The sequence below is a fragment of the Neovison vison genome, chromosome X, assembly GCF_020171115.1.
Source record: "Neovison vison isolate M4711 chromosome X, ASM_NN_V1, whole genome shotgun sequence".
Taxonomy (NCBI): domain Eukaryota; kingdom Metazoa; phylum Chordata; class Mammalia; order Carnivora; family Mustelidae; genus Neogale; species Neogale vison.
In genome coordinates this window covers 120,652,825-120,679,949 of record NC_058105.1, presented here as the reverse complement: position 1 = coordinate 120,679,949, position 27,125 = coordinate 120,652,825, and the positions used below count along the sequence as shown (strand labels likewise).

At 39.4% G+C, this 27,125-nt stretch overlaps 1 protein-coding gene across 2 annotated transcripts in view; it reads left to right on the top strand.

Moving 5' to 3' along the window:
• MOSPD2 (motile sperm domain containing 2) overlaps positions 1 to 26,722 on the top strand; it is a 61,237-nt gene extending 34,515 nt beyond the window's left edge. The window contains exons 8-15 of one of the 2 annotated variants that reach the window (XM_044235768.1): positions 7,626 to 7,750; positions 10,730 to 10,906; positions 11,874 to 11,986; positions 14,114 to 14,210; positions 15,089 to 15,185; positions 15,738 to 15,867; positions 23,528 to 23,630; positions 25,792 to 26,722. In XM_044235768.1, the coding sequence (XP_044091703.1) occupies positions 7,626 to 7,750; positions 10,730 to 10,906; positions 11,874 to 11,986; positions 14,114 to 14,210; positions 15,089 to 15,185; positions 15,738 to 15,867; positions 23,528 to 23,630; positions 25,792 to 25,833 (884 nt within the window). In that variant the 3' untranslated portion in view covers positions 25,834 to 26,722. Of the gene's footprint in view, positions 1 to 7,625; positions 7,751 to 10,729; positions 10,907 to 11,873; positions 11,987 to 14,113; positions 14,211 to 15,088; positions 15,186 to 15,737; positions 15,868 to 23,527; positions 23,631 to 24,182; positions 25,750 to 25,791 lie in introns of those variants that run through there. The other variant, XM_044235767.1, reaches the window with a different exon arrangement.
• The last annotated feature ends 403 nt before the right edge of the window (positions 26,723 to 27,125 follow it).

Sequence of the window (27,125 nt, the reverse complement as noted above, 5' to 3'; positions counted from 1 at the left end):
ACATTGATTTTGTATCCTGTGACTTTACTGAATTCGTTTCTTAGTCCTAGCAGTTTTTGTGGAGTCTTTCAGGTTTTCTACATGTAGTATCATGTCATCTGCAAATAGTGAAAGTTTTACTTTTTCCTTGCCACTTTGGATGCCTTTTATTTCTTTTAGATGTCTGATTGCATGTGGCTAGGGCTTCTAGTACTGTGTCGAATAAAAGTGGTAAGAGTGGACATCCTTTTCTTGTTCCCAACCTTAGGGAAAAGGCTCTTCCCCACTGAGGATGATGTTAGCTGTGGGTTTCCAAATATGGCCTTTATTATGTTGAGGTGTTCTCTCTAAACCTACTGTGCTGAGGATTTTTATCATGAATGGATGTTGTACCCTGTCAAGCACTTCTCCTGCATCTATTGAAATGATCGCATGGTTCTGTTCTTTTCTCTTACTGATGTATCTCATTGATTTGCAAACATAGACCCACCCTTGCAACCCAAGAATAAATCCCACTTGATTGTGGTGAATGATTTTTTTTAATGCATTGTTGAATTTGGTTTGCTAGTGTTTTGTTGAGATTTTTGCATCTATGTTCATCAGAGATATTGGACTGTAGTTCTCTTTTTTGTGGTATCTTTATCTGGTTTTGGTATCTGGGGAAATACTGGCTTCATAGGATGAATTTGGAAGTTTTCTTTCTTCTGTTTTTTGGAATAGGTTGAGAAGAATATGTATTAACTCTTCTTTAAATGTTTGGTAGGATTTGCCTGTGCAGCTTTCTGGTCCTGGACTTTTGTTTATTGGGAGTTTTTTGATTACTGATTCAGTTTCTTTGCTGATAATTGGTCTGTTCACATTTTTATTTCTTCCTGTTTCAGGCTTGTTCATTTATATGTTTCTAGGAATGTTCTTCTGGGATGTCCAATTTGTTGACATGTAGTTTTCATAATATTCTTTTACAATTGTTTATTTCTGTGGTGTTTGTTGTTATTTCTCCCTTTTATTTGTGATTTTATTTATTTGGGTCCTTTCTCTTTTCTTTTTGATAAGTCTGGCTATTTTATGGGTTTTCTCCAAGAATCAGCTTCTGGTTTCATTGACTGTTCTGCTTCTTTAATTTCTATATCATTTGTTTCTGCTCTGATCTTTATTATTTCCTTCCTTCTGTTGGTTTTAGGTTTTGTTTATTCTTTTTCTAGCTCCTTTAGGTATAATGTCAGGTTGTTTATTTGTGATTTTTCTTGCTTCTTGAGGTGGGCCTGTATGGCTATAAACTTCCCTCTTAGAAATGCTTCTGCTGCATCCCAATGGTATTGAATAATTGTGTTTTCATTTTCATTTGTTTCCACATACTTTATTTCTTTGGTTTCCTGGTTGACCCATTCATTGTTTAGTATCATGTTATTTGACCTCCATATATTTGTGCTCTTACCAGATTTTTTTCTTGTGGTTGACTTCTGGTTTCATAGCATTGTGGTCAGAAAACATGCATAATATGACTTTGATTTTTTTAAATTTGTTGAGTCGTGTTTTGTGGCCTAATATGTGATCTGTTCTGGAGACTGTTCCATGTGCATTTGACAAAAAAATGTGTATTCTGCTGTCTTTGGATGGAATGTTCTGAATATAACTGTTCAATTCATCTGGTCCAGTGTGTCACTCAAAGCCATTGTTTCCTTGTTTATTATCTGTTTGAGTGATCTGTCCTTTGATGTAAAGGGGTGTTAAAGTCTTAAACTATTGTATTAATTAGTTCCTTTATGTTTCTTCTTAACTTTTTTGTGTATTTGGGTGCTCCCACGCTGGGTGCATAAATATTTACAATTCTTATTTCTTCCAATTGTTATTTCTACCAATTGTTATTTCCTCATTTGTGATTATTTAGTGTCCTCCTTTGTCTCTTGTTAATCTTTGTTTTAAAGTCAAATTTGTCCAATATAAGTATTGCTACTCTGGCTTTTTTTTTTTTGACAACCATTTGCATGATAAATATTTCTGCATCACCTCACTTTCAATCTGCAGGTGTCTTTAGATCTAAAATGAGTCTCTTATAGGCAGCATATGCATGGGTCTTGCCTTTTACTCGTTCTGTCACCCTTTGTCTTTAGATTGGAGCATTTAGTACATTTAATAAGAGTAATTACTGATAGATATGTATTTATTGCCATTTTATTACTTGTTTTGTGGTTGCTTCTGAAGATTTTCTCTAATCCTTTTTTTGTCTTTCATGGTTTGTTGATTTTCTTTAGTGGTATACTTGGATTTCTTTGTCTTTATTCTTTTGGATTAGTGGTTTTTGATTTGTGGTTACCATTATGTTTGTATGTAAATAACATTTTCTGCATGTAGCAGTCTGTATTAAGTTGATGGTCTTTTAAGTTTGAACCCGTTCTTTGTTCCTTTATCCCCTCATTTTAAGTGTAGGGTGTCATATTTTACATCCTTTTATTTTGTGCATTCCTTGACTGATTTCTTACAGAAATACTCATTTTTACTGCTTCAGTATTTCCTACCTTTTACTATCACTTTTGGTCTCTCCTTTCCACTTAGGATCCCCTTTAATATTTCTCCCAGGGCTGGGTTATTAATAGTCTTGACTCCTTTAGTTTTTGTTTGTCTGGGAAGCTCTTTATTTCTCCTTCTATTCTGAATGATAGCCTTGCTGGATAGAGTATTCTTGCCTTCAGGTTATTCCCATTTTGCATTTTGAATATATTGTACCATTCATTTCTGGCTTATAAAGTTTCTGCTAAAACATCCACTGATAGCCTTATGGGGTTCCCTTTGTATGTAACTGTCTTCTTTTGTCTTGCCGCTTTTTATATTTTTTCTTTAATCACCATATTTTGCCATCTTAATTAAAAATATGTCTTTTCTTAAAGATTTTATTTATTTGAGAGTGGGGGAGAGGGACGAGCACCTCTGCAAAGTGCAGAGTCTGATGTGGGGCTTAGTCTCATGACCCTGAGATCATGACCCGAGCCAAAACTAAGAGTTGACTGCTTAACTGATAGAGCCACCCAGGCACCCCTACAATATATCTTGATGTGGATCTTCTTTTGTTAATTTTGTTAGGGGTTCTCTGTGCCACCTGAATCTGGGTATCTTTTTCCTTCCCAGATTAGGGAAGTTTTCAGCTACTATTTCTTCAAATAAATTCAATTCTGCCCCTTTTCCTCTTTATTCTTCTTCTGGGACTCCTATAATATGAATGTTACTATGTTTGATATAGAGCCACTGAGTTCCCTAAATCTGTTCTCATTTTGCATAGTTCTTTTTTCTCTCTTTTGTTCATCTTGATTATTTTCCATTTCTGTCTTCGAGGTCACTAATTCATTCCTTTGCTTCTTTCAGCCTGTTGTTCATTCTGTCAAGTGTGTTTCTCATTTTGTTTATTGAGCCCTTTGTCTCTGCTTTGTTATTCCTTATCTCTGTTAATGGTCTCATGGATGCCTTCCACTCTTAAGTCCAGTGAGTATCCTTGTGATCAGTGCTTTAAATTCTCCATCAGGGGCGCCTGGATGGCTCAGTCAGTTGAGCATCTGACTCTTGGTTTCTGCTTGGATTGTGCCCTCAAGGTCATGGGATCAAGCCCCTTGTTGGGTTCCACGCTTGGTGTGGAGTCTGCTAGGATTCTCTCTCTCTCTCTCCCCCCTCCCTCCCTCTGCTCCTACCCTTGCTCACACTGTCTCTCTAAATTAAATAAATCTTTTTTAAAAATAAAAATAATTAAATAAAAATAACTTCTCCACTGGACATGTTACTTGTATCTGTTTCACTTAGATCTCTGGCTGGGGCCTTGTCCTAGTCCTTCATTTGGGGCAAATTCCTCTGTCTCCTTTTTTCCACGTCCTCTATGCCCATTTCTGTATGTTAGGAGAGGCAGCTCCATCTCCTGTTCTTGAGGGTAATGGCTTTGTGAAGAAGAGGTCCTGCAGTGGCCTGCTGTGTAGTATCTCCTGTTCCCCTTTCCACGTCCTCTATGCCCATTTCTGTATGTTAGGAGAGGCAGCTCCATCTCCTGTTCTTGAGGGTAATGGCTTTGTGAAGAAGAGGTCCTGCAGTGGCCTGCTGTGTAGTATCTCCTGTTCCCCTTTCCACATCCTCTATGCCCATTTCTGTATGTTAGGAGAGGCAGCTCCATCTCCTGTTCTTGAGGGTAATGGCTTTGTGAAGAAGAGGTCCTGCAGTGGCCTGCTGTGTAGTATCTCCTGTTCCCCAGGGTCTGGCACTTCTGGGAGTGTCTCCAGTTTGTGCTGTGTGGGCTCCGCTCTTGTGTCCTGCCCACTTTACCCTTCAGGCCAGTCATCTGCAGAGGCTCTTTTTGCCTGCTATGGGCCATGTTTGGTGCCTGGCCTTAATATAGCCCATTGTAACTAGTCGTGCTCTGGTCTGTTTGTGAAGTGAGACCTGTTGGTGCTGCCACAGGATCTGAGGCCTCACAAAACTCATGGGCCAGGAGATGCAGTGTTGGCAAGGGTTTGGGCCAGTCTTCTCGGGGAGGGGGCCTGCAGACCTGGGGCTAAGGCAGCTGTGACTGGGAAGGACCTTTCTTCTAGAGCGTATGGGTGTGGAAGAGCTTGGGTGTGAGCAAGTTAGGTAGCAGGTGTCCCTGCTGTGCTGGTTCCTGCAGGTGGCCCTGGGCTTATGCTGAGGGGTGGGCAAGTGAAATAGTATCAGCCAGTTTCTTTGTTCTTGAGGGGTCTCTCCATGAATGCTGCCTGTCTGGGACATGCTCCCAAGGTGAGCAAATAACCTCCATACTGTGTGCCCTGGGCGCTCTTGAGATCTCTGTTTCTACATTGTGAATCAGTGGGCTGTTGGTCCTTCCTTCTCCCCAAGAGCAGCCTCAGTGTCCTCTGAGCTCTCCCAGAGCCAAGCACACTGACATTTAAAACTCTAGGCTTTGGGGCACCTGCATGGCACAGTCATTAAGCATCTGCCTTTGACTCAGGTCATGATCCCAGAGTTCTGGGATTGAGCCCCAGATCAGGCTCTCTGCTCTGTGGGAAGCCTGCTTCTCCCTCGCCCACTCCCCCTGCTTGTGCTCCCTTTCTTGAAGTGTCTTTCTCTGTCAAATAAATAAGTAAAATCTTAAAAAAAATTAAACTCTAGGCTTTAAGCCCTACCAATTGCAAGAACTCAAGAAATTCAGGCCCTCTCGCTTTCCAAGCCAGTTGCTAGGGGGGATTTGTTGTCCCCGCATGCGTCCCTGTGTGATAGTCTGTCTCTTGCCCTTCTCCATGACCAAGGCTCCATCCCCGCTGTGGCAGCCATAATCTGTTTCTTTCCCAAGCCAAGTCTCTGTATTGCCTACCTTCTTCAGTGTGGCTTCTTCTCTACCTTTACTTGTGGAGTTTGTTCTACCAGTCATCAGAGAGGTTTCTGGGGCATTTTAGGATGATTTGATAGTTACCTAGTTGTATTTGTGGGACGAGGCAAGCCTTAGGGTTCTTCTACTCTGCCACTGGTCTTCCAAGATCTCTCTTGAGAAAGAATAGTCTCTTTAATGAATGATACTGGAATAATTGAATATCCATATTCAAAAAAATGAAGTTAGATCTCTGCCTCCCTTCATATGCAAAAAGAAGCTCGAAGTGGATCAGAGACCTGAACGTAAGGGTTAGAATTCTAAAACTCAGAAGAAACCATAGGAGTAAATATTTGTGGCCTTGGATTAGGCAGTGGTTTCTTGATATGACACCAAAAAAGCACAAGCAACAAAAGAACAGATAGACTGGACTTCATTAAATTTAAAATTTTGTACTCCAAAGGACAAAGGTGAAAATACAGCCCTCAGAATGGAATAAAATATTTACAAATCCTGCATCTGATACGGGACTTACATCTAGAATATATAAGTAGCTTTTACAGCACAACAATAAAAAGACAAATGGCCCAATTTAAAGGGGCAAAAGATTAGAATAGACATTTTTCCAAACAGGATATGCAAATAGGCAATAAACACATAAAAAGATGCTCAACATCATTAGTTATTAGAGAACTACAAGTGAAAACCAAATGAGATATTACTTCATACCAACGAGGGTGACTCTAATCAAAAAGTCAGTAACAGGTGTTGAGGATATGGAGAAATTAGAATCCTCATACGTTACTGGTGAGAATGTAAAATGGTGCAGCCACTCTGGAAAGGAGTTTGGCAGTTCCTCAAAAAGTTAGAGAGAATTACTTTATAATCCAGCAATTCCATTTTAAGTATAATTCCCAAGAGAATTGAACAGATATGTCTACATAAAAACTTGTACACAGATGTTCATAGCAGTATCAGCCATAACAGTAAAAAGTGGAAACTGCTGAAATGTTTCTCAGTTGATGAATGGATAAACAAACGTTGTAGATCCATAAAATGGAAAATTATTCAGCCATAAAAAGGAATTAAATACCGATACCTGCAACATCATCGATGACCCGTGAAAGCATCCTGAGTGAACAAAGCCAGTAAAAAGGCCCCACATGTTGTATGATGGCATTTATGTGGAATATCCAAAATAGGCAAATCCAGAAAGTAGATTAGTGATTGCCAGGGAATGGAGTAGGGAGGATAAGGAGAGTTTGCTGATAGGCAGGGATTTCTTTTTGGTGTTAGAAACATGTTCCAAAATTAGATCGTGGTGATGGTTATACAACCCTCTGAATATACTAAAAATCTTTGATGGTCATACTTTAAAAGGGTGAGTTTTATGATACGTAAATTAAATCTCAACAAAGCTGTTATAAAAAATTTGATTTAGCACTTTGGTTAATTCAAGTAGCATAGCTTCCAACATGTCAACGCACAGACTTTTAAAATTGAAATTAATGAAAATGTAAATCTTATGTAAAATTTAAGCATAATTAACCAAAGTAAAAATGCAGTGTTCTGAACCACTATATAATTTTTATCATACTGTTTTATTTCCTCCTTTTTTTCATTGATGCTTTTGCAAATTAATGCAGGATTCTTCTTTTAATTTCTTTAAAATGTGTTTAGAATGTCAGAATGGAAACAAGGTTTAAAGAAATTAAGTATAAATTAGAATAGCATGAAAGAACAAGATTGTTATTACTAAACAGCTGTGTTTGATAGTGGTGTATTCTTGTAGGTTCCAGAAATAAGATCCTCACAGTTATATAAGCTACAGGGCTTGGGAGAAAGACTGAGAAGTTTAGGGTTAGGATGAAATCTGAGTTTAGCTCAAACCCATGAGGAGGGCTACTTCCTTCTCTTGTTGACTTCCCATTTGGGAAGGTTTTCAGGTTGGGGGTTGATCAGGAGTATAAGGAAAAATTACTCTTTCCATTCTGTTGTGCAGTTATTCCTCAAACCACAGTACTATTTGATTCCGTGTCTGGGAATCTTAGTAGTGGGGATCATTGACAGGTTTGTACAGAGGCCAGAACCTTGATAAGTTTCTTGATGCACATCAAGGTAATTTCATCTTCCTGGATCTTCCTGGAGCACTTGAAACCCAAAACAGTCGCAATGTAAATGCCTACAGGGATTAGTGAATGTTAATTATCATACCACGGAAAGATACATATTAACACAGTTTTGCCCAAACTAATTTCAGAAGACCTACATTAGCACATGCAGTAGATTGAAGAGGAGAATGAATTTAATGAAGTGACTGTTTTTTCTTTAGCTGCTTTCAAAATTGTGAAATCCTGGCTTGGTCCGGAAGCAGTGAGTTTGTTGAAGTTTACCAGTAAAAGTGACATCCAGGACTATGTCAGTGTGGAGTACCTGCCTCCCCACATGGGTGGGACTGTAAGTATCCTCCTTGAAACATGTTTCTAAAATAAGACTGCATCATGGCGTGTTGGGCTGCCATTGGCGCATTCTTTCCTTAAGGAAAAAGAAAAAGCAGTATCCTAACATCCAGAGAAAGATCATAGATACTCCAAAATAACACCAATATAGACATTTTTATATAAGTTTTCAAGTTGTTCAGTTTTCATTTTGAGTACATTCTGTATTTACGTGGTTCTAAACTGAAAAATATTTGGTATTCGGTACAAATATTCAGAAACAATATTCTGTAGAAAGGCTTTCTACTGCTATCCCAATCACTCTGTTCCTCTGCCCAGTTCCATGTCTTATATTTATTTCCATGAATCTGTATCGCCCATGTAAGCAATGCAGGATATATGTAATACATATAAGCAAAGATGTATGTAATTCTTCCTCCCTCCCATCTCTTTTAAACAAGTAGTGTATTTTTACACCATTGTGCATCCTCCTTTTTTCTTTACAACATGTCTTAGAGATCATTCCAGATCAGTATGACAAACTGTTTTACTCTTGTTTATGGTGACTTAGTATTCCTGTATCTAGAGATGAACCATAAATTATTTAATTGGTAACCATGAGTTACTGAATTTTTTTCACATGCCTTTAGTTTGCTTCCATTTGTTTACTGTCAAACAGTCTTTTTAATTTAAACGATCATATATAAGTTTTTTTTAATTGTTTTGCTACTTACAAATAAGAGACCAGGGGGGCGCCTGGGTGGCTCAGTGGGTTAAGCCGCTGCCTTCGGCTCAGGTTATGATCTCAGGGTCCTGGGATCGAGCCCCACATTGGGCTCTCTGCTCAGTGGGGAGCCTGCTTCCCTCTCTCTCTCTCTCTGCCTGCCTCTCTGCCTACTTGTGATCTCTCTCTCTGTCAAATAAATAAATAACATCTTAAAAAAAAACAAATAAGAGACCAGGAATAAGTAGGTCTATGTTAAATTTTTAATACTACATAACAGTGAAACATACGGTGATAATGATTTTTCTTCTAAACTATGAAAGCCTGTGGATTTGGTGTGCTTTGGGTTAATTTGATTGATAATATTTCAGTTGTTTGATTTTTACAATCTACTACATACACCGTCTTACCTGGTATAATTGTATTCAACCAGAATCAAGTGACTAGCAAAATAGAAAGTTTTGGTATGTCCTTTTGTCTTCTTTGATTAGAAAAAACTTGAACCAATATTTTTACTTTGAAATTTGCAACTTTCCTATTTTGAGGCTTTGTATTTTACATTTTAATAGCAGAACCACAGTATGGTTCATTTCAGGTACTACCTTTAAATGAGCTAGTTGACTGATTTGTTTTTAATAATTTGCCCACAGAATTGTTGTACCTTAAAATTAATGGCATCTAGTAAAAAATATTTTTAGGGGTAGAAAATATCTCCCTTCTCTGTCATTAATGGTGTAGTTTTTTAGGACTAATTTTTCCCCAAAGTAATACATAGACAGCATTTTTTAAAAAGCAAACAGTACCAAAAGACTGAAAAGTACAACAGTGTAGTGAAAAGCATGTCTCCCTCCCCACCTTACTCCCCACTGCCACTCTCCAAAGGCAGTCATTCACTGCTTTCCAGGTTTTCTCTCCTGGAGATATTCTGTCCATTTTGTTTTTTCATGTATGTTGTTTTACTGGTTTCCCCACATCGTTTCTTGTCAGGTTATACCATACTCATTCTTAGAGGTCTCATTCTTTAGACCACTACAGACTATTCCATTACGCGGATGCAACATACTATATTTTAATCAGTTCTCTTTTAAGGGACTGGTAGTTGTTTCCCTACCTTGCCATTATTAATGGTGCTGCAGTGACTAGCCTTGTAAATAACCCTTGGTACATGGGTACAGCAGTGTAAGTGGAAGACGAACTCCTAGAGGTAAAATCATCAGGTCAATGGGTATTCGTAGTTTAAATTATGTTATCTGTTGCCAGTTTCCCTCTGAAAAGATTGTGCTCACTTCCCAATAGTGTGTGGCAATGCTTGAACGACTTCCATGCCAACATCACATACTCTCATTTTTGTAATCTTTCCCAGTATTGAGTGCAAAATATTGTGGCTTTACGTTTCTGTTATTATAAGTGGTGTCGAGCATTTTTTTCTGATTTAAAAGCATAGTCTGTTCTTTTTCTGTGAACTCTATCATTTATTTTTTGTTCTGTTCTGACTTTTTTCTCCTTGATTTGTATGTATTAACAAAAGCTGTCTTGTTTCTGATACATGTGGTACATAATTTTCCCAGTTGTGGCTTTAAAGAAACAAACTTGGCTTTTTAGGGGGTTTTCTTGGCAGAGGGTTGTGGGTGGCTGGTTGATTGCTGGGTTTTACTTTTTGCAATTAGAGATGTTTCATTTTAGCGTGCTCCATTTTTATCAAAGCCTGCTAGGTTTTGTGCTATGATTAGAAAGGTCTTCGTTACTTAGGTTTTGTGTTTTGTTTTGTGTTTTTTAAGTCTGTGTGCTGTTCTGGAGGGTTTTTTTTTTGTTTGTTTTTGTTTTTTTTAAAGCTTACATGGGTTTTAAAAAATACACACTTTTGGAGTGCCTGGCTAGTTCCATCGGATGAGTATGCTGCTCTTGATCTCAAGGTCATGGGCTTGAGCCCCATGTTGAGGGTAGAGATTACTAAAGATAAATAAATAAACCTTAAAAAAATACACACTTCCAAGATTCTAATCCATCTGAAAATCTTCTCGTGCGAAGAATGAGCTAAAGATCCAGCTCGATGCTTTCACAGATGGCTAGCCACTTGTCCACACCACTTAACTGCTCTTTCCCTTTGTGTTGGGAAATGCTTCCTTTTTTAAAAACTTCACTAATTAAGTCTGGTTTTCTTTTCTGGTGGGTTTTTTTTTTTTTTTTGGCCAGGAGAATGGATTTTAATTTTACTTAGAGAATTCTTTCTCTGCCCACCTCTTAGCAGGCTGTTATAAAATTCCTTTCCCTTAGGATCCTTTCAAGTATAGCTATCCCCCACTAGTGGATGACGACTTCCAGACACCATTGTGTGAAAATGGGCCTATTGCCAGTGAGGATGAAGCTTCAAGTAAAGAAGACCTAGAAAGTGATGGCAAAGAAACCTTGGAAACAGTTTCTAATGAAGAACAAACAACTCTTCTAAAAAAGGTAATTCTAACACCACCATGGTTTCAAAACCTGCGGCCTGTCCACCACTCTAGAACTAGTTAGGTACAGGATTGTGAGTAATTCATTTAACTTGCTGTCCCTCCACATCTTTGTGAAAAAGAGGAAGGATGGTACTAGCTAACCAGTAGTGTCACTTTGGTGGTTCAAAAGGCTGCTTTCAGGGGCGCCTGGGTGGCTCAGATCATGATCCTAGGGTTCTGGGATGGAGCCCCCGCACGGGACTCCCTGCTCAGTGGGAAGCCTGCTTCTCCCTCTCCCGCTTCCCCTGCTTACGCTGCCTCTCTCACTGTCTCTCTCTCTGTCTCTGTCAAATAAATAAAATCTTTTTTTAAAAAAAGGCTGATTTCATGCATTTGTATAAAAATTGACAAAATGTACTTTGAAGGAACTGTTTTATTGGAAATATTTTTGATTTAGCTGAGATAAAGTCAAAGTAATTCATTATTTTTTTTACTCTATTAGTCACCATCCAGTACTTAGTTTTTCATGTAGTGTTCCATGATTCATTGCTGGCGTCTAACACCCAGTGCTCATTGTGATAGGTGTCCTCCTCAGTGCCCCTCGCTGGACTAGAAATCAGTTTAAAACCTTCTATTTCCTCTATTTCGGTTTTGAAAGGGCACTTAGTTATCTGTTTCAGTCGTCAGGGGCTTGGTAAGAGGGATAAATATGTTACAACTTAGAGCCAACTTAAAGACTGTAAAGGGAAAGACCATGTTATATTTTCTGTGGCGACTTATTTAACTGTGCTTTCAAATACATGTTCATGTTAATATTGGTAAATACATAATTCAGGTATACTAAACTTATGTTAAAGATTGTAATTTGGATTGAATCACCATAATGTTAACTTTTTGAGCTAATTAACTTCCCGGCTATCAGGATGAAACTAAATTTTTTAATCTTTTCTTTCTTCTTCTTTTTTTTTTTTTTTTTTGGTCTTTAGATTAACCTAACTGAACATACTTCCAAAGCAGAAGAAAATGAAAAGGTTGATTCCAAAATGAAAGCTTTCAAAAAACCATTGAGTGTGTTTAAAGGGCCTTTATTACACATCAGGTAATCATAGTTGATTTTATTAGCTATGCTTTTATAACCTGTCTTGATTATCTTGAAGGAATTGCAAAATTAAGAAAACTCCTGTGCTGCTTTTCGAACTGTGGAAATACAAAATTAAAAGTTATCCAGAGACTCACCTTGGTTTCCAGTCATCGTAGATATTCTAGCTACCTTTTTGTTATTTATTCTATTAAATGTGTTTAAAGGGCCCTCATTTCATACCAGCTAATAAAAATGAATATTCATATATTAATAGTTAATCTCGTGCTCGCTTCGGCAGCACATATACATATATTAATAGTTAATCTGAATGACACATATTTTTTCTCATTTTACTGGTACTGTTTGGCTTGTATAGGTTCAAGGATGCCAGAAATGGCATTGAACTAACCCTTTATATCAGTTTGACCTTCTAAAAGCTAAAGCTGAACTAGGAAAATAGGTGTTTTACCAAAGCCAGATTTCAGTACATCTCTATTTTTGTTTCTGGGTTACTCAGTCTAAGATTCAGGGTTGTTTGTAATTAACCATTATGTAAAGATCTCTTTCTCACTACTGATTCTTTTTGTTGGTAAATCTGTATGGCTTTGTGTTAATACTGCTATAACCAACTTCTCTTAGTGATGATCTAATGTATCATTTCCCATCCATTACTTGAAATCTCTGTGTTTTAAGTATGACTCTTACAAACAGTACAGCTAGACTTTTTAAAAACCTAAAATTCTAATTGAGAAATCTGGTTTGTTTACACATTTTTGATTACTGTTATATTTGGATTTATCTCTACCATCTATGTGTGTTTATGGGGAGTGACGAGGAGGGGGACAACATATGCATATTCTGCTGGTCATGGTTTTTCTTTGCCAGTTTCCCCCCTGCGAAATTTGTTTTCCATTTTTCCCTTTACTGGTTGAGGAATTACACACTGTTTTTCCATTGGAAGCCTGTCAAAACCATAGGTCTCAGCTTACCAGTGTGAGGGGCTGGCTGAAGAGCTGCCTAGGGAGAAAGCCCGAGTAGAGCCAGAGTAGGGCCGCAGGTCACAGCCCTTCTCCTGCACAGGCACATGGACCGACCTCCACCAACATCTGCCTCCCCACTATGTCTCAAGGCTTTTGAGCTGGTTACTGAGAGCGGTTTTCAGATTCATGACCTTCTTCTCTTTTCTGTGGTCTGTTTCCGATTGGGTTCTAAAAGGAAGGAAGCCAGCATGCTAATTTGTCTTGTCCAGAGTTGGGCAAAGCCCTCCTCAGAAAACACATCTTTAAAAATGTGTGTCCTCCAGATGAATGGCTCTGATACATGTGGACATTCCTGATATAAAACAAATCTACTTAAATATATAGTTTGAAGTGAAGGCCAGTCTAAAGAATTCACCTTTTTATCTAAAACAAACAGTTCTGCCCATTGTTTGGAGGCACCTGATACATAGTTTTCGACTAATGTAATTAAACTACACAAACTTTGCTTCGGTCTTTTAGTTTTTCTTTTAGGTCGTGAGTACTACCAGGGCCAGTAATAGTAAGATTTGCATTTTGAGGTTCACTGATTTTACTGCTTAACCAATACTTCCCACCCCAAATTTTATTTTTGTGTTTTTCGTATTCCATAATACTTAGAAAAAGCTGTTTTTATTAAGTAATTACATAAGGAATTATTCTGTGACTTAAATACATCTCTAATGATCTTCCGTTTTAAGTTATGCTTTTCTCTGTTGGAGTAGAAAATTATGCCCCCATCTAATCTCTTTATAATTAAAGTTGCAGCAGCAGTTTCTTCTTTGTTTTGATTATCTGTAACCTTCCCAAAAGTTTAAATGCACCTTAAGATGGTGCTGATTATAGGCTAATTTAGAATATTCCTAATTCTCTCTCCTTTCCTTTTCCTAGTTTGCTTTGCTTTTGATTCTTGGGGGAAACCATAGGACTTTTAAATAGCATGCAATCAATTAGTAAGATTAAAACACAAACTATATCAGGTAGTTGCTTTGTAATCTTTTCTTTCTTGATGAAATCTCTTTATACAAATGAGTAGCAAATATTAACCAAATACTTTCCTTCCAGCTAATGATTAGATTGTCGTTTGTTCTGAATAATACAAATGCCTTGTATTTTTGTCACCACCTAGCCCAGCAGAAGAACTGTATTTTGGAAGTACAGAATCTGGAGAGAAGAAAACTTTAATAGTGTTGACAAATGTAACAAAAAACATCGTAGCTTTTAAGGTAAATATCAGAAAGATATAAATTCTATGTGGAAATCTGATCTGGGAAGTGATTTCAGACACTTTAGTTGAACAATTGAGAATTTTTTAATTTGCACAGTGTTTTAATGACATTTTTAGGCATGTTATGCTGCCTTCTAGTTTTAACCACATGGCATAGCTTATCTACAGTTTTCCCCTGGATCTGTATCTCAATCTTTAATGAGCTGTAATAGGCTAATGTCCAAATTAATTCCAGGCCTTAATGTTTGTGGTAAATAAAAAGCCAAGGAAAATCACTCATTATATAGATAATTCATATTATCAGTGAAAAATAAAACTATAAAATCAAAAGTGCATTTTCCCCCGAGTGTGATATAGTTTGGAATGTACTTTATATTAGATACTAACCCAATGATTGAGTTTACCACTGCCCCATGATGTAAGTGTTATTTCCTTAAATCTTTTTAATTTAACCACTAAGATGTTCTGGATGTTCTTTGAATATCTAATGTGTTTTAATGTATGAATGCTATTAAAACATGTCCTCATCCACAGGTTTTTTAAATTTTTAATTTGCATTAAAGTTAAGAAATCACCAGACACAAGATATTTCATAGATTTTTTTTTTATTATTTAAAAGGAAGGCTCAGTGAGACTAGATTGAGATACTGTTTTCCTGTTGATGGGGAAAGATACATTCTATGCCTAACCACTGTGGTTGTTTTATAGACTTTATTAACTGTTAACTTTTTCCATCTCATTTTTAAGCCATTTATCCCCAAGAAGCACTTTTCTTAATGTTACTAGTTACTATAGGCCTAGTATAATTGTAAAAATACAATTATACAATTGTAATTATAAATGCATAATTGTAAATATAATTGTAATTACAAACAGGTGAGAACAACTGCTCCAGAAAAATACAGAGTCAAGCCGAGCAACAGCAGCTGTGACCCTGGTGCATCAGTTGATATAGTTGTGTCTCCCCACGGGGGTGAGTGGTAGCCTGATGGGCTCAGAGGGTGTGCTGGGGGGGGGGTACCTTGCCCGGGGGGATTAGTAGAGCCAGACTAGAATCTGGAAGTCAGCTGTCAACAAGTCACCACATTGCACTCTAGGCATCTATTTTCTCATGTGTAAAATGAGATAGGTCCATGGGTCTCGTTAAAATTTTTGTAAATATTTTATTTCTCTGACAGAAAGAGCAAACATAAGCAGGGGGAGCAGCGGGTAGAGAGAGGGAGAAACAGGGAGCCCAGTGCAGGACTCGATCCCAGAACCCTGAGATCGTGACCTGAGCCGAAGGCAGATGCTTATCCAACTGACCCCCCCCAGGTGCCCCTAAAGTTGTTTGTTGAAACTGATGCTAGTTTTAAATTGAAGTTTTTAGAAAGTCCCCCTTTTTAGAAAAATATTTTCTTTAAGGTACTTCCATACTATTTTTCCATTGTGTTCAAGAATATGCCTTAAACCCTGTGTCCAACCCTTTGTAAAGGTTCTTGTTTATATAATAAGTTATATAGTAAGTTATCCTTTTGGAATGCAGGTTTAACAGTCTCTGCCCAAGACCGTTTTCTGATAATGGCTGCAGAAATGGAACAGTCATCTGGCACGGGCCCAGCAGAATTGACTCAGTTCTGGAAAGAAGTTCCCAGAAACAAAGTGATGGAGCACAGGTATGCTTTTCACTCACAGACTCTCAAATGTGATGGGAAGAATCAGAGAGAGAGAACTGCCTGCATGGACAAGGCAGGGGTCTCTTTCTTCTCACATTTGGCAGACATTTAGGCTTCTGGGGTGACCTCAAGCTCTACAGAGCTCTGGGGTGCCCAGGTGAAGGTGAGTGCAGTTTCCCCAGGAGCTCGCTAATAGACTTGCTTCCGGGCCAGTGCAGGAATCTGGAGGTGTCAGAATTACAAACATAGATCGCTCTGTCCCAGCAGTTCCTTTGTAGGCACACTTGTCTTGGGTACTAGAATGTGTGTGTTGCAGCATTGTTTGTACTAGTGAAAAATGGGAAAGAACGAACCTAATGACCCCCAGTAAAGTAACAGGAAAATGCACTTGAATCTGTAGCTGTTCAAAAGAGTGTGGTAAATCCGTATGTCATGCGATGGAAAAATTCCTTCGATACATTAGGAGGAAAAGCCTGTGAGGTGGTTTTATTTTGGAGTATACCCGTTCTGCCTCCCAGGGGGCCACTCTCCAGTGTTTGGGAATGCTGTTCATTATCACAGTTGGGCAGTGGGGGACTGTGGCATCCAGCAGTTAGAGATCAGAGACGCTGCTAAACATCCCCCAAGACCAGGATCTGGCTCAAAATGTCAATAGTGCCTAGATAGAGGATTCTCGATGGTGGGTGGTTTTTGTAGGACCTGAAGGGTACGAGAGAGTAAGCCACGTCAATAACTGGAAAAAGTGCCTTCCATGTAGAAGGAACCACAACTGAAACAGGAATGTGCTTGGCCTGTGTAAGTTACAGCAAGGAGCTAAATGTAGCTTGAAGATGAGGAGATGAGGTCAAAGAGGCAGTAGGTAACCAGAGTGAGGACGTCGGATTTTGAGAGGAAAATCTATCAGGTGGTGCTAAGCAGAGTCAGGAAGTGATTTGGCTTTTTCTTTTTTTAAGGGCTTACTCTGGGGGCCGTGTTGAAAACAGACTCTAGGCAGACACAGGTGAAAGCGTGATCTTGAGTTAACACGAATAGCTCGTGCTGCCAGCCTGCGCCGTTCTAAGTGCTTTACTCTGATTTATTCACTCCGTCATTCAAATGACCCTAGGAGGTAGGTAGTTCTTTGTCCTCCTTGATAAATGAGAAGCTGGGAAACCTTGTAATGGTCGTGGCCGAGTGAAATCTTCAAAAGGAATTTTAAAAATACAGATGTAGCTGGCACACACAGGTGAAAGGATCCAGGGTAAGAAGAAAGCTGGAGAGGCAGGCAGGGCCCAGAGGAGGAGCTCGGTCGCCACGGTGAGACCCATGGGAGAGCGGCAGCCGGACCCGATTCACCTTTGTCAGGATCACTGCAGGCTTGTTCACAGACAGGAGGAGGACAGGCATGAGCCTGGGAAGACGAGTTTTATTTCAGTTGCCCCAGCCTGGAGGTATAGTTGGTGGCCAGAGGAAGACGGTCGAGCAGGGACTCAGGAGGGAAACCAGTAGGTGAGCTGTGTCCTCAAAGTCTAGGAAAGCATGTTGGACAAAAAAGGAAGAGACCAGTGCTACTAAGTACTGCCATCCGGCCAAGAAGGATGAGGTGTGAGCAGTGGCCATTGGTGACCTCCCAGAGGTCACCACTGACAGCAGAGGGAGCATTTTCAGTTGGCAGGAGCCAGGTTCTCAAGAAATCAACACAAGGAGACGATCCTAGAGGTTTGGCTTCTTGGCGGAAGGAAGAACGTGGTGTTGACAAAGGGTCTGTTTGGCGCAGGTCTGTCAATGACAGGTCTTGTCCCTTCAGCTTTCTCGGGAGTTTCACTCAAGCCAGGGTAGGGATCAGTTTTAGTCCAGAAAAAGGAAGGAACACAGATACACATTAAGGCTCGTGGTGGGCTTGACTTGTTTTTAGAAGGAAGAGTTTCATATCTACAGGTCCATATCGTAACAGGGTCTACTTACTCCTTATCAAGAGTTCTTTTTTCTCAAAGTCATGGCTATGAAAACAAATGGAAAGAATAAGTAAGTAACACTGGTATAAAAGACAGATATTACTTTGAAGTTCTTATCAAACAGTCCCTCAGAAGCGGGTTTGGGGTTTTTGTTTAATCCATTCCTCCTGGTTTGGTTTTCTGGAAGTCGGGAGAGGGTGACTTATCTCACAGAGGGAGCCTCAGTGGTTTGGTACTGAAGGCCCAGAAAAAGCACCGACTCCCATCTAGAAAGGGTGGTTTCCTTCAAGTAGTAAGATGGGTTGAAGTCTACGGAACACCATAAAAAAAAATTTTCCTGAGTTATGGAGCGGTATCTAGAATTGCTGGTGTTATTATACATACATTAAGAAGCAGAAGAGGTAGGGAAGGGAAAATAATTTTGTCTCTTCCCACCTTAAATACCATCTCCAGCAAAAGACAAAAGGAAAGTGGCAGGGGCCGGGGGAGCCAGTTAGGAGAGGTTATCAGGAAAAGCACAGTAAACAACGGTAAGGTTATTATACAGATTTAGATGAATTCCTGTCTTCTCGAAGCTCCTGAGCTGGCCAAGGTAAGAGACCTACCTTACTCACCTGGTAAGGCTGTCCAAATCCTATAAGCAAGGTTGACGGGTCCATTTTTCCTTTCCAAGGGGCTTTATTGGTTCCATAAAGTCAACCTTAGTTCCTTAAAGTTGTCTGGTCCTACTTGGTTTTATGCGTATTATTTTCAAATAGGACATTACAGTCAAAGCCTTGGTAATACAACCATGCTTCCAATTGTGTCCTAATACAACGAGAACAGATGCTTGTGCAAAAACAAAACAAAACAAAACAACTCTGTTTCCATGAAACAATACTAAGTTTCTGAATTCTGGAGGAAGTTTCAGTTCTGCTCATAAATGTATAGTTTAGGAAATTGCGGTCAATCATAGATAGCTTAGGAGAAAAGAAAAAACAGATAGCTTAAATCTGGAAAAAAACCAAACATTAAAGAACCATCAGTAAAAAAAAAAAAAAAAAGTACAGTCATCAGTTCATTCAACTGCATGTTATTCATTCCTGGTCTGTTTGAATCCTCCTTTTTGATTAGTTCTGGAAGTTCTTGCCCAGTTCAGTTTTATGATCTGAAAGTTATTAGAAACCTGTTCTCTGGAGTACTTGTCAGAGTCCTTTCCATGAATCTCTGAACATGAAGCACATTTGCAAAAGGATCGGAGTCAAACCATAGCTTCTCTAAGTGACAAAAAGGCTTAAAAATGGCCATTGTTACAGCTCTGACGAGAGTTCATTGTAATGCTTCTGACAAGGAAATTTGTTTATTTCTGTGACATACAGCAGTGTAGATACTAACTGGAGTTACAGACCATAACGTTATTCCAGGATATATCCGATTTCTAGGAATTTTATACAATTTCTGGAATACTTACGATAATAATATATCTATACAAATATAATCTGAAGAAGGTATGTAGTATCACTTATCTGACAGTGCTACCCATGTAATTTAACACAGCAAATAAGTCTAATGAGTTTTATATCTCTTTTTATAAGAAGAGAGAACAAATCTTTGTACATGTTCCAGTGGCCCTCGGAAAAATTTCAGAGATAGATCAAGGTCAGAAAAGTCTTCATTTAGAATTTAGATCAAGGTCAGAAAAGTCTTCATTTAGAATTTGAGCTGGGGGCTGTCAAAAACATCAGAAGGTTTTAGACAATTGACTAAATGGGATCATCATCACGAAATAATACTTAATTGTCCACTTAACCATAGTGACGATAAAATATCAAAAGCAAATACAGAAAGTTGCAGAGTTGTGAGTAAAACATGGGGAAATTGTCTTCTAAAGATTCAAAGAGCTGAGCTATTGATGAAGATAACTTGAGCACAGGAAATTATTCTCACAAAATGCCCCATCTTTGCTTTCTAGGCAGATTACTTAAAAGCTAAAGAAAAGCCTTTTGCAATCTCTTATCAGTAGCTGACTGATAGTCGAAGAAAAGGTTGTCCTTTTAGCAGATGAAATTAATTTTTAGTTTTACATAAGTACACTACTGATACGGAAGCTTATTTAACCTTTACAACAAATTCATTCCGTTTTAGCCACCTCAACTACACAAAGTAAAATTTTCTTTCCTTCCAACTGCCTATATTCATTTAGTTTGTCCTTTATTATCTTCACTATAATGAAATAACCAGCTTTGATGTAGGAGAAAATTACTTTCATTCCACTTAACGAAAATACATGTCCGTACTTCATACATTTCCTCGGCCAAAAACACATTCTATTTTTGCTGCTGGAGTTAGTTGTTTCTATTATTTCTAGTAATTACATACATGAATTAGAATTCTTAACCCTTAGAACCCATTGTTTCTAGTGACAACTAAGTGGTAAGCAATTGTGATCTGTTAACACCAGCATGCTGTAGATTGGTAAATCTATGAATATGTAATTTCTAGAAGCATATCCTTCCCCATAGTACAGTTTTTCAGTGTGGCACAAGATATGTTTACTAACTGACTCAGTATTTGTAGTTCTTCTGTAGTAAGAAGCCAAAAGTAGATAAACCAATGTTCAGTAATTAATGTTTCAGTATTTTATCTTACTTGGAAATGATCTAGTCAGTCCGTGAATTTCCCGTTTAGCTTCGCCAAACTAAAGTTTCAAGTTACCAAGGAGATTGGAGAACCTGTTTTTAAGTAGACTTCACCTAAAAACTTTTGCCAGCTTATGTCTAAATCACTTGCTTCCAACAATTATGCTTGAATACTCATGCCAGCTTCGTGAAACATCGGTCAGCCAGCATCGCAGGCTGTTTTTCATGCTGGCAAATTATGTAACCGACATAACATGAACCTTTTTGAGCATGTAAACGCCAGAAGAAAAAAAGTTGCCTGTCTGCATTACATCTAATACTGATAACTTTGAACACGTGCCTATTTTAATTAAATCAAGAAACTTAGCTTTTATTTTACCTAGGATTAATCTATATCACATGAACTTGAAAGACACTTAGGTTAGTTTCTATATTTCTAAGAGGTTTAGGAATACTTAATTTGGTAAATGCTTAAATGCTTATTTTTCTTTAAGCCAATCAAAGAGCACTTTTACAAATTCGTTTTTGCAAGACCATCCCGCGTTGGAAAAATAGTACACAACTATAACATACATATGTAGACACACACAAACATACAGACAGAGACCTTTTAGCTATAGCTCTAAAATTTTAGCCATTAATCAGGCACAATAACATAAAACCCACTAGTTTATATAAAAGAACATTTAGGTGTAGATTGTGTTTCTGGAAGTTGGAATCCGTTTACTTGCTCAGGTGACTAAAAGCTTGTTTTGTTTTTTCATTTGCCAAAATACCAAATAACTCCCTTTTTTCCTTCCAGTGAAAATCCCTTCCCTAACATCTGTATTTCAGAGAGGTAGCAGTCAGGTCCTAGAGAAGATAGGGTAGAAACTCTGTCCCTCAAAGGCACAGAGAAAGTGTCCAGGATTTTTTTTTTTTCTAGGAATTCCGGGGATATCTATTTGCCTATCATCACATGTCTAAAGTAATTTGTTTGTGTTCCTTCTTTTTCTTAAGCACAGGACAGTTCTGTTTCCAACATCCTGAGCTTTTACAGTACCTACAGGTATTGTGAGAGGACTGGGGGAGGTTTCAGCATTGGTAAGGTTAGGTGGACTTTGAATGGCTTCAGTGTTGCATTTAAAAAGGTTTTTTTCCCCCCTTGAAGGCCTTTGTGGAATGCTTTTAAAAAGTTTATATCAAGTATTCCACAAAGGCCTTTAAGGGGGGAGGGAACCTGTACTATTGCTTCTAACAGCTCCCAAACACGGGCCTTCAGCCAGTCTATTTCCTGAACATTTGTAGGAGGGCCTAGGAGAAATTCTGCTCATGTCAGTGAGGACAGTCTTCCACAGGGGAGCTAGGTGGCTTGTCTGACAACTACAGTATAATCATGGGTGGGAAGAACAACCCTGCGCGGCCAGTCGCGGTCCCTGTGAGTGGCGAGTGAGTGGCCACTCATCCTTGTACCTCTTCTCTCTGTTTGGTCCCGATCTTCTGAACATGGAGGTGAAAAGAACTTCATAATGTCCTCCAAGGGAGGCCCTCAGGCTGGTGGCCAGACTCCTTCACATTCTCCTTTCAAACTGGTCTTTCCAGAGATAGCACTAGGACTGTTGATTAGGGTGAGAGCGTTCTCAAAGTGTTTTGAGAAGTTCTTCCAACTCAAAAGATCCATCATGTGGCATTGACAAGTAGGCTCTTCTATTAATCTCTCTCGTGACTCCAGCCAATAGGCCATTCTGTGGTTTAACCACGGACACAAGAGGCATCCCCAGAGATGGTGCCAAAGCTGCCGACGTCACAGGACCCCCGGAGTTAGCATAAGAAAGCAAAGACCTCCCTTGCCCCAAGTGGTAAGAATGGTCCAGCGAAGATGCTAATCTCCAGTTTTCCACAAGAATGTGAGAGGCCTGAGACCCTCTTATCTGCACCATCAGGGAAGGACTTACTGGATTGGACTTTCCAGACCTAGTGACCACAAAAGCTGAGAGGACAAAGGCCCCTCACGGACTGGGGCCCCTAAGGACGAGCTGCCCCGAGAGCTGGCCCAGCTGGACGGAGAGGATGCTGCCTGGCCCTTAGTGCCTCAGATCCCCGGCCTGTTCTGCTCGCTGCCACACACCTGTGTACATATGCACCCTCCAGCTGACAGAGACCAAAAAGAATATTCTCGCTGTTCCCAAAGCCAAGCTCTCAAGACCCAGAGCAAGATGAAAGGAAGACCTCATTTGACCTATTTTCTTCTGCTCATCTAAATCTGGAAAGGAAGGGACAAGGTCAAATTTTGACCCTTCTCTCTCGACCTGGCACCAGAGAGTAGATCCAGGAAAGCGGGCTTAGGTAAGAATTCTTACCTTCGCCGGCCTCTGCCAGTTTTCCAGGCTCCCATCTGTAGGCTCCCAGGCGAGTACGGTGTCTCAGCAGGGCCCAGCATAGACTGCCAAAATAGAGGAGAGTTAAAATAGTTTTTCGTCTACCGTGCTCGGTTCTTGGCTGAGGCCCCTACCCCCTGTAATAAAAGATTGATAGAAAAGCAGAAGTTTAATACCACATGTATCTCCTGTATATATGGGAGACCTAGGAATACAGGAAAAATCCCCAAAGTGGCCCAAGACACCACCTTAAATACCATCTCCAGCTCAAGACAAGAGGTTGGGGGTAAGGGAGTGCGTTATGGGGGGCTGTCAGGAAGATCACAGTCAGCAAGGGTAAGGTGGTTGGGATGTTAATTGGTCCCTTCTCCATTAAGAGTTCTTAGAGATCTCGGTCATCCCCTTGTCCTGGCATGGAGAGGAAGACACCCTTACAGGGGGACATTTCCTTCCCTTATTGATGTCAATGACCCTGACAAAAGGTTTTCAGAACGTTCTCCAGCCTGCTGTTTCTTAAGGATTATCTGGGGCTGCTTATTGTTTAAGTCAGGGAAGCGTATTTGGGGGCAGCTAGTCAGGCTCCCCTTCCGAGGTAGGTCCGCTAGACGTGTATCTGGGGCAGAAGCAGGAGTACTTTCATCTCGGTTCCATCAACTTCTGTGTTTGACTTTTCTCACATTATAGTTTACTTTTATAAAAAAAATTTTCATTAAAAATTTTAATAAGTTCTGTGTCCTTTGGATTTTCATAGGTTAAGATGCCATATTGTCGAGAGCAGTAAACCAACCACTCTGACATTGAAAGACAGTGCCCTTGCCATGTCCGATAAAACCAGTGAAGATCTTTATCTACAAGTAAGTGTTCTTTCTCCCTAACTAAAACAGAGTCGGTAATGCTAACCAGTGTTAGAAATCCACTTTTTCCCCACCGATATAAGGAAGATCTTTGGCATAGACGTGACAGGAAGCCAAATCCGAAATCGTAAGTGGTGAGTTCCTTTTGGAGATGCATTAACTTTTGAAAAGCTCTGGCCATTTTAATTTGGACAAGGTGTATGGTGCCTTGGGGGGCGCCAAAGAATCGGAGCTCACGAGAGGGGTACCATTTCAACCTGAAAAAGATGGAGGGGCTCTCTTTCTGTGTAGCTGGTTTCAGAGCCTCCAGAAAAGGACTTGCTTTGCTCCTTCTCCACTGGAAAAGCCGACCTTTCCCAAACAAGCGTAAGCAGGCACACAGCTGTTCACCAAACAAATGTAACCCCTCGTTGTGTTTCCAGCTCCCAGCTGCTTAGAACAGATGGACCCCATCCTGTAAATGTTTGGATTTCTAATATTCCTGTTTGTCATGCCCATGATTCACGTGCTGTTTTACTGATACCAATCTTTCATCCTTTTTTCCCTCCGTAGCTCAATCGTTTACTAGAAAGCAATAGGAAGCTTGAAGACCAAGTTCAGCGTTGTATCTGGTTCCAGCAGCTGCTGCTTTCCTTAACAATGCTCTTGCTTGCTTTCGTCATCTCTTTCTTCTATTTGTTGTACAGTTAAAGAAGTGGCACTCAGTAGGAAACATGGCTCTCTCGATCATTAGCTGGAAAAAGACCCAGAACTTCATGCTACTGAAAGTGTCGCACATCTGTGCTTCCTGAAAGGAAATGTGCAACACTTAGAGGGGGACAAATACATATCTTCAAAATAAAGTCTGTTAGAATAAGGAAACACTGGAGACATTCGTTATGAGAGACTACAGCTAGAGGCAGCCCAGTCAAGGCACAGCCGTGTGTAAATTAATACGTTAGATATAATTTATTTTTTCCCTTTGATTTGAAGACTTCTAAAGTTTTATTATATATATATACATTAGCTGAACTCAAAAGTATACGTAACAAGCTTTGTCGCAGCCAATAAATGTCATCTGCTTTTTTTTAAATGACAAAATCACTATAGCTGAGCCGACTTACTAGCTTTTCTATACTATGTATATAGAACATGTATATTGAAAAAACCATACTTATACAGAGTAATTTCTGTAAACATGACTTTGTAATTTTGAGAATTACTTCCAGATGCTAGTCAATATTCTTTGGGTATGTAAAACTATTTAATGCCAAACCACCTGTAGCCTTTGTTTCTTATCTGTCTTCCTTAACTTAAAGTCTGCCTTTTATTAATCTCGGACTTTTTAATGAACACTCACGTTTAGGTAGAATTTGGGAAACGAAGTCGGGTTGGGTTTTCCTTGCATTCTGTCGGTGGCATGGAGAAGAAAAGTCCTTTCGGTCGCACTTCCCAGTCTTTTTTATTCGGTGTCACATTGCTTACGGTGGCTGGACACTGACCCGTTTGCTTCAGTTATTAGAAGGGCCTACTCCCAACCCTGTGCCACCTACACCCTCTTTTCTAAGCGAGTTAAAATTTCTTTGAAAAGTTGGTTTTTAAGAGGCAAACCAAGTTCATTGACATTTCAGTTCCTTGGTAGAATCAGCCACAAGAAGGAAACTTGACAAAGACTAGAGGACCTAGAAGCGTTGGGGGGGAAAATTGAAACTCAAGTGTCAAGTGTCCATTTCTGAGTGAAAAGTAGAATCATGGTCCACTTGGATCACCTCCAGAGTGGGGCTGATGGGCTTGCTGGATCCTCTCCCCTTGTCACGGTAATCCCAGGGGTGGGTCCTGAGAGAATACAGCTCGCAGGACTGCAGAGGCGGAGGAAAGGAGTTGGTTTTCTCCTTTATGCAGCCAGTTTCAGTCCGTGTTGGTTCACGTGTAAAATCTACTTGCTATGAAAGAAAAAAAGAGTATGCCTGTTAAATAAATGTTGAATTTTGATGGAGCCATGCTTGGAGAATGTTCTCTTCTAAAGTGTGGTGTTGGCAGCTTTCATCTGGAGAAGCGGAGGATTCCAGAGCTGAGTTGTAAAGCACGATATGATAGAGTCCCCTCAAAAATGGCCTAGAAATAAAACCTTAAAAGGACACTGGTCTGATGCTTTGTCTTAATTTGGGTTTTTCTGTTGCAGTTTGCCAACTCCAGACGTGAAAGTGACTTCAGTACACCCTAAGTACTGGCCATAGTATCTCTCTGTGTGTGTGCACAGCGGTGTCCCCTTCTGTGTCACATCCCCGGCCTGCCTAGCTTCTAACCCCAAAGTATCTGTGTATGTTTTCTGTTCCTCAGCAAAGACATGAGGAACTCACTGGTCAGAATTGGAAGCGTGCTGTCCTAACAGTGTCCCTTTAATGTTTCCAGTGAAAATGACATTGACTCACTAAGTTGTTCTTCCCCGATGTCTGGCGGGTTCAATTGAATAACCTATCTTGTTAATGTTTGTGTGTCTATTCAGTGTGATTATGCAAGATGACTGAAAATTAACCATAAAATCAAAGGCTTCTAAACTTTTGGTCTTGTCTTAACTAATCACATATTTACATTCGATTTTCTTCTGTCTCTTATTTCATCACACTCTGTATGATTATTACTCTAAGGACTCTGATGATAATTTTATTTTTTTATCTTGTCATTGGCTATTCATGAGCAAATTACCAAGGATCAACACCGAGATTTAGATTGTTTTCACTTGAGAATGGAAATTAATAGACTTTCCACGAAAACATTAATAAACTATCATTAGCTTGATCTGAAAGTAGCCTAAAAATGCAGTTGCGGTTAAACCTAGCCTCAAATTTCATAATACCATAACTGTTTTTATATCTTGCCACTAATTTTGACTGGATTTAATAGCACTTTATTGTACAATTGCAAAAAAAATATATTCCTAGAATTGTTGCCAGTGTAATTTCTCTAATATTCTGGTGCTTTTCATATATTTTCAGTATTTTTATTACTATATTGGTATTTTCTTTGTATAATTGATCAAAAGAACATGTTTTCTATTTTAATATGTTTTAGAAAAATAATTACATTTATGAAATAAATATCATCAGGAAAAACCTCTGGTCTCTAATTGATAAAGCATCTTAAAATCAATGTTCAGGCACACTCTGACCTTTCAAATATCACATTAATTTCTTTTGGACCTGCTTTGCATTTTTATAAGGACAGTGCCGTGAGCTTCCAGAATTACAGTTGTGTTATTGGGTAAACCTGTCCTTCGTGTGTCCCATTTCTCCTCAACCCGGGTCAGGGTCAGGCTACTCTTCAGTAGAGCTCTCTGTAACACTGGACTCACTGTCAGGACCACAAGCTCTGTCATGGAACCTTCTCTACGTCCTCTCAGTCCTAGTACACCTTCCTGCCTGACAGGACCCAGCAGGAAGCAGGCTGTGGAGAGACAGCCCTACCTGGCTCCTGGGTCTCATGGGTGTGGTTAGGGGGGCCCTGAGGATTATTGGT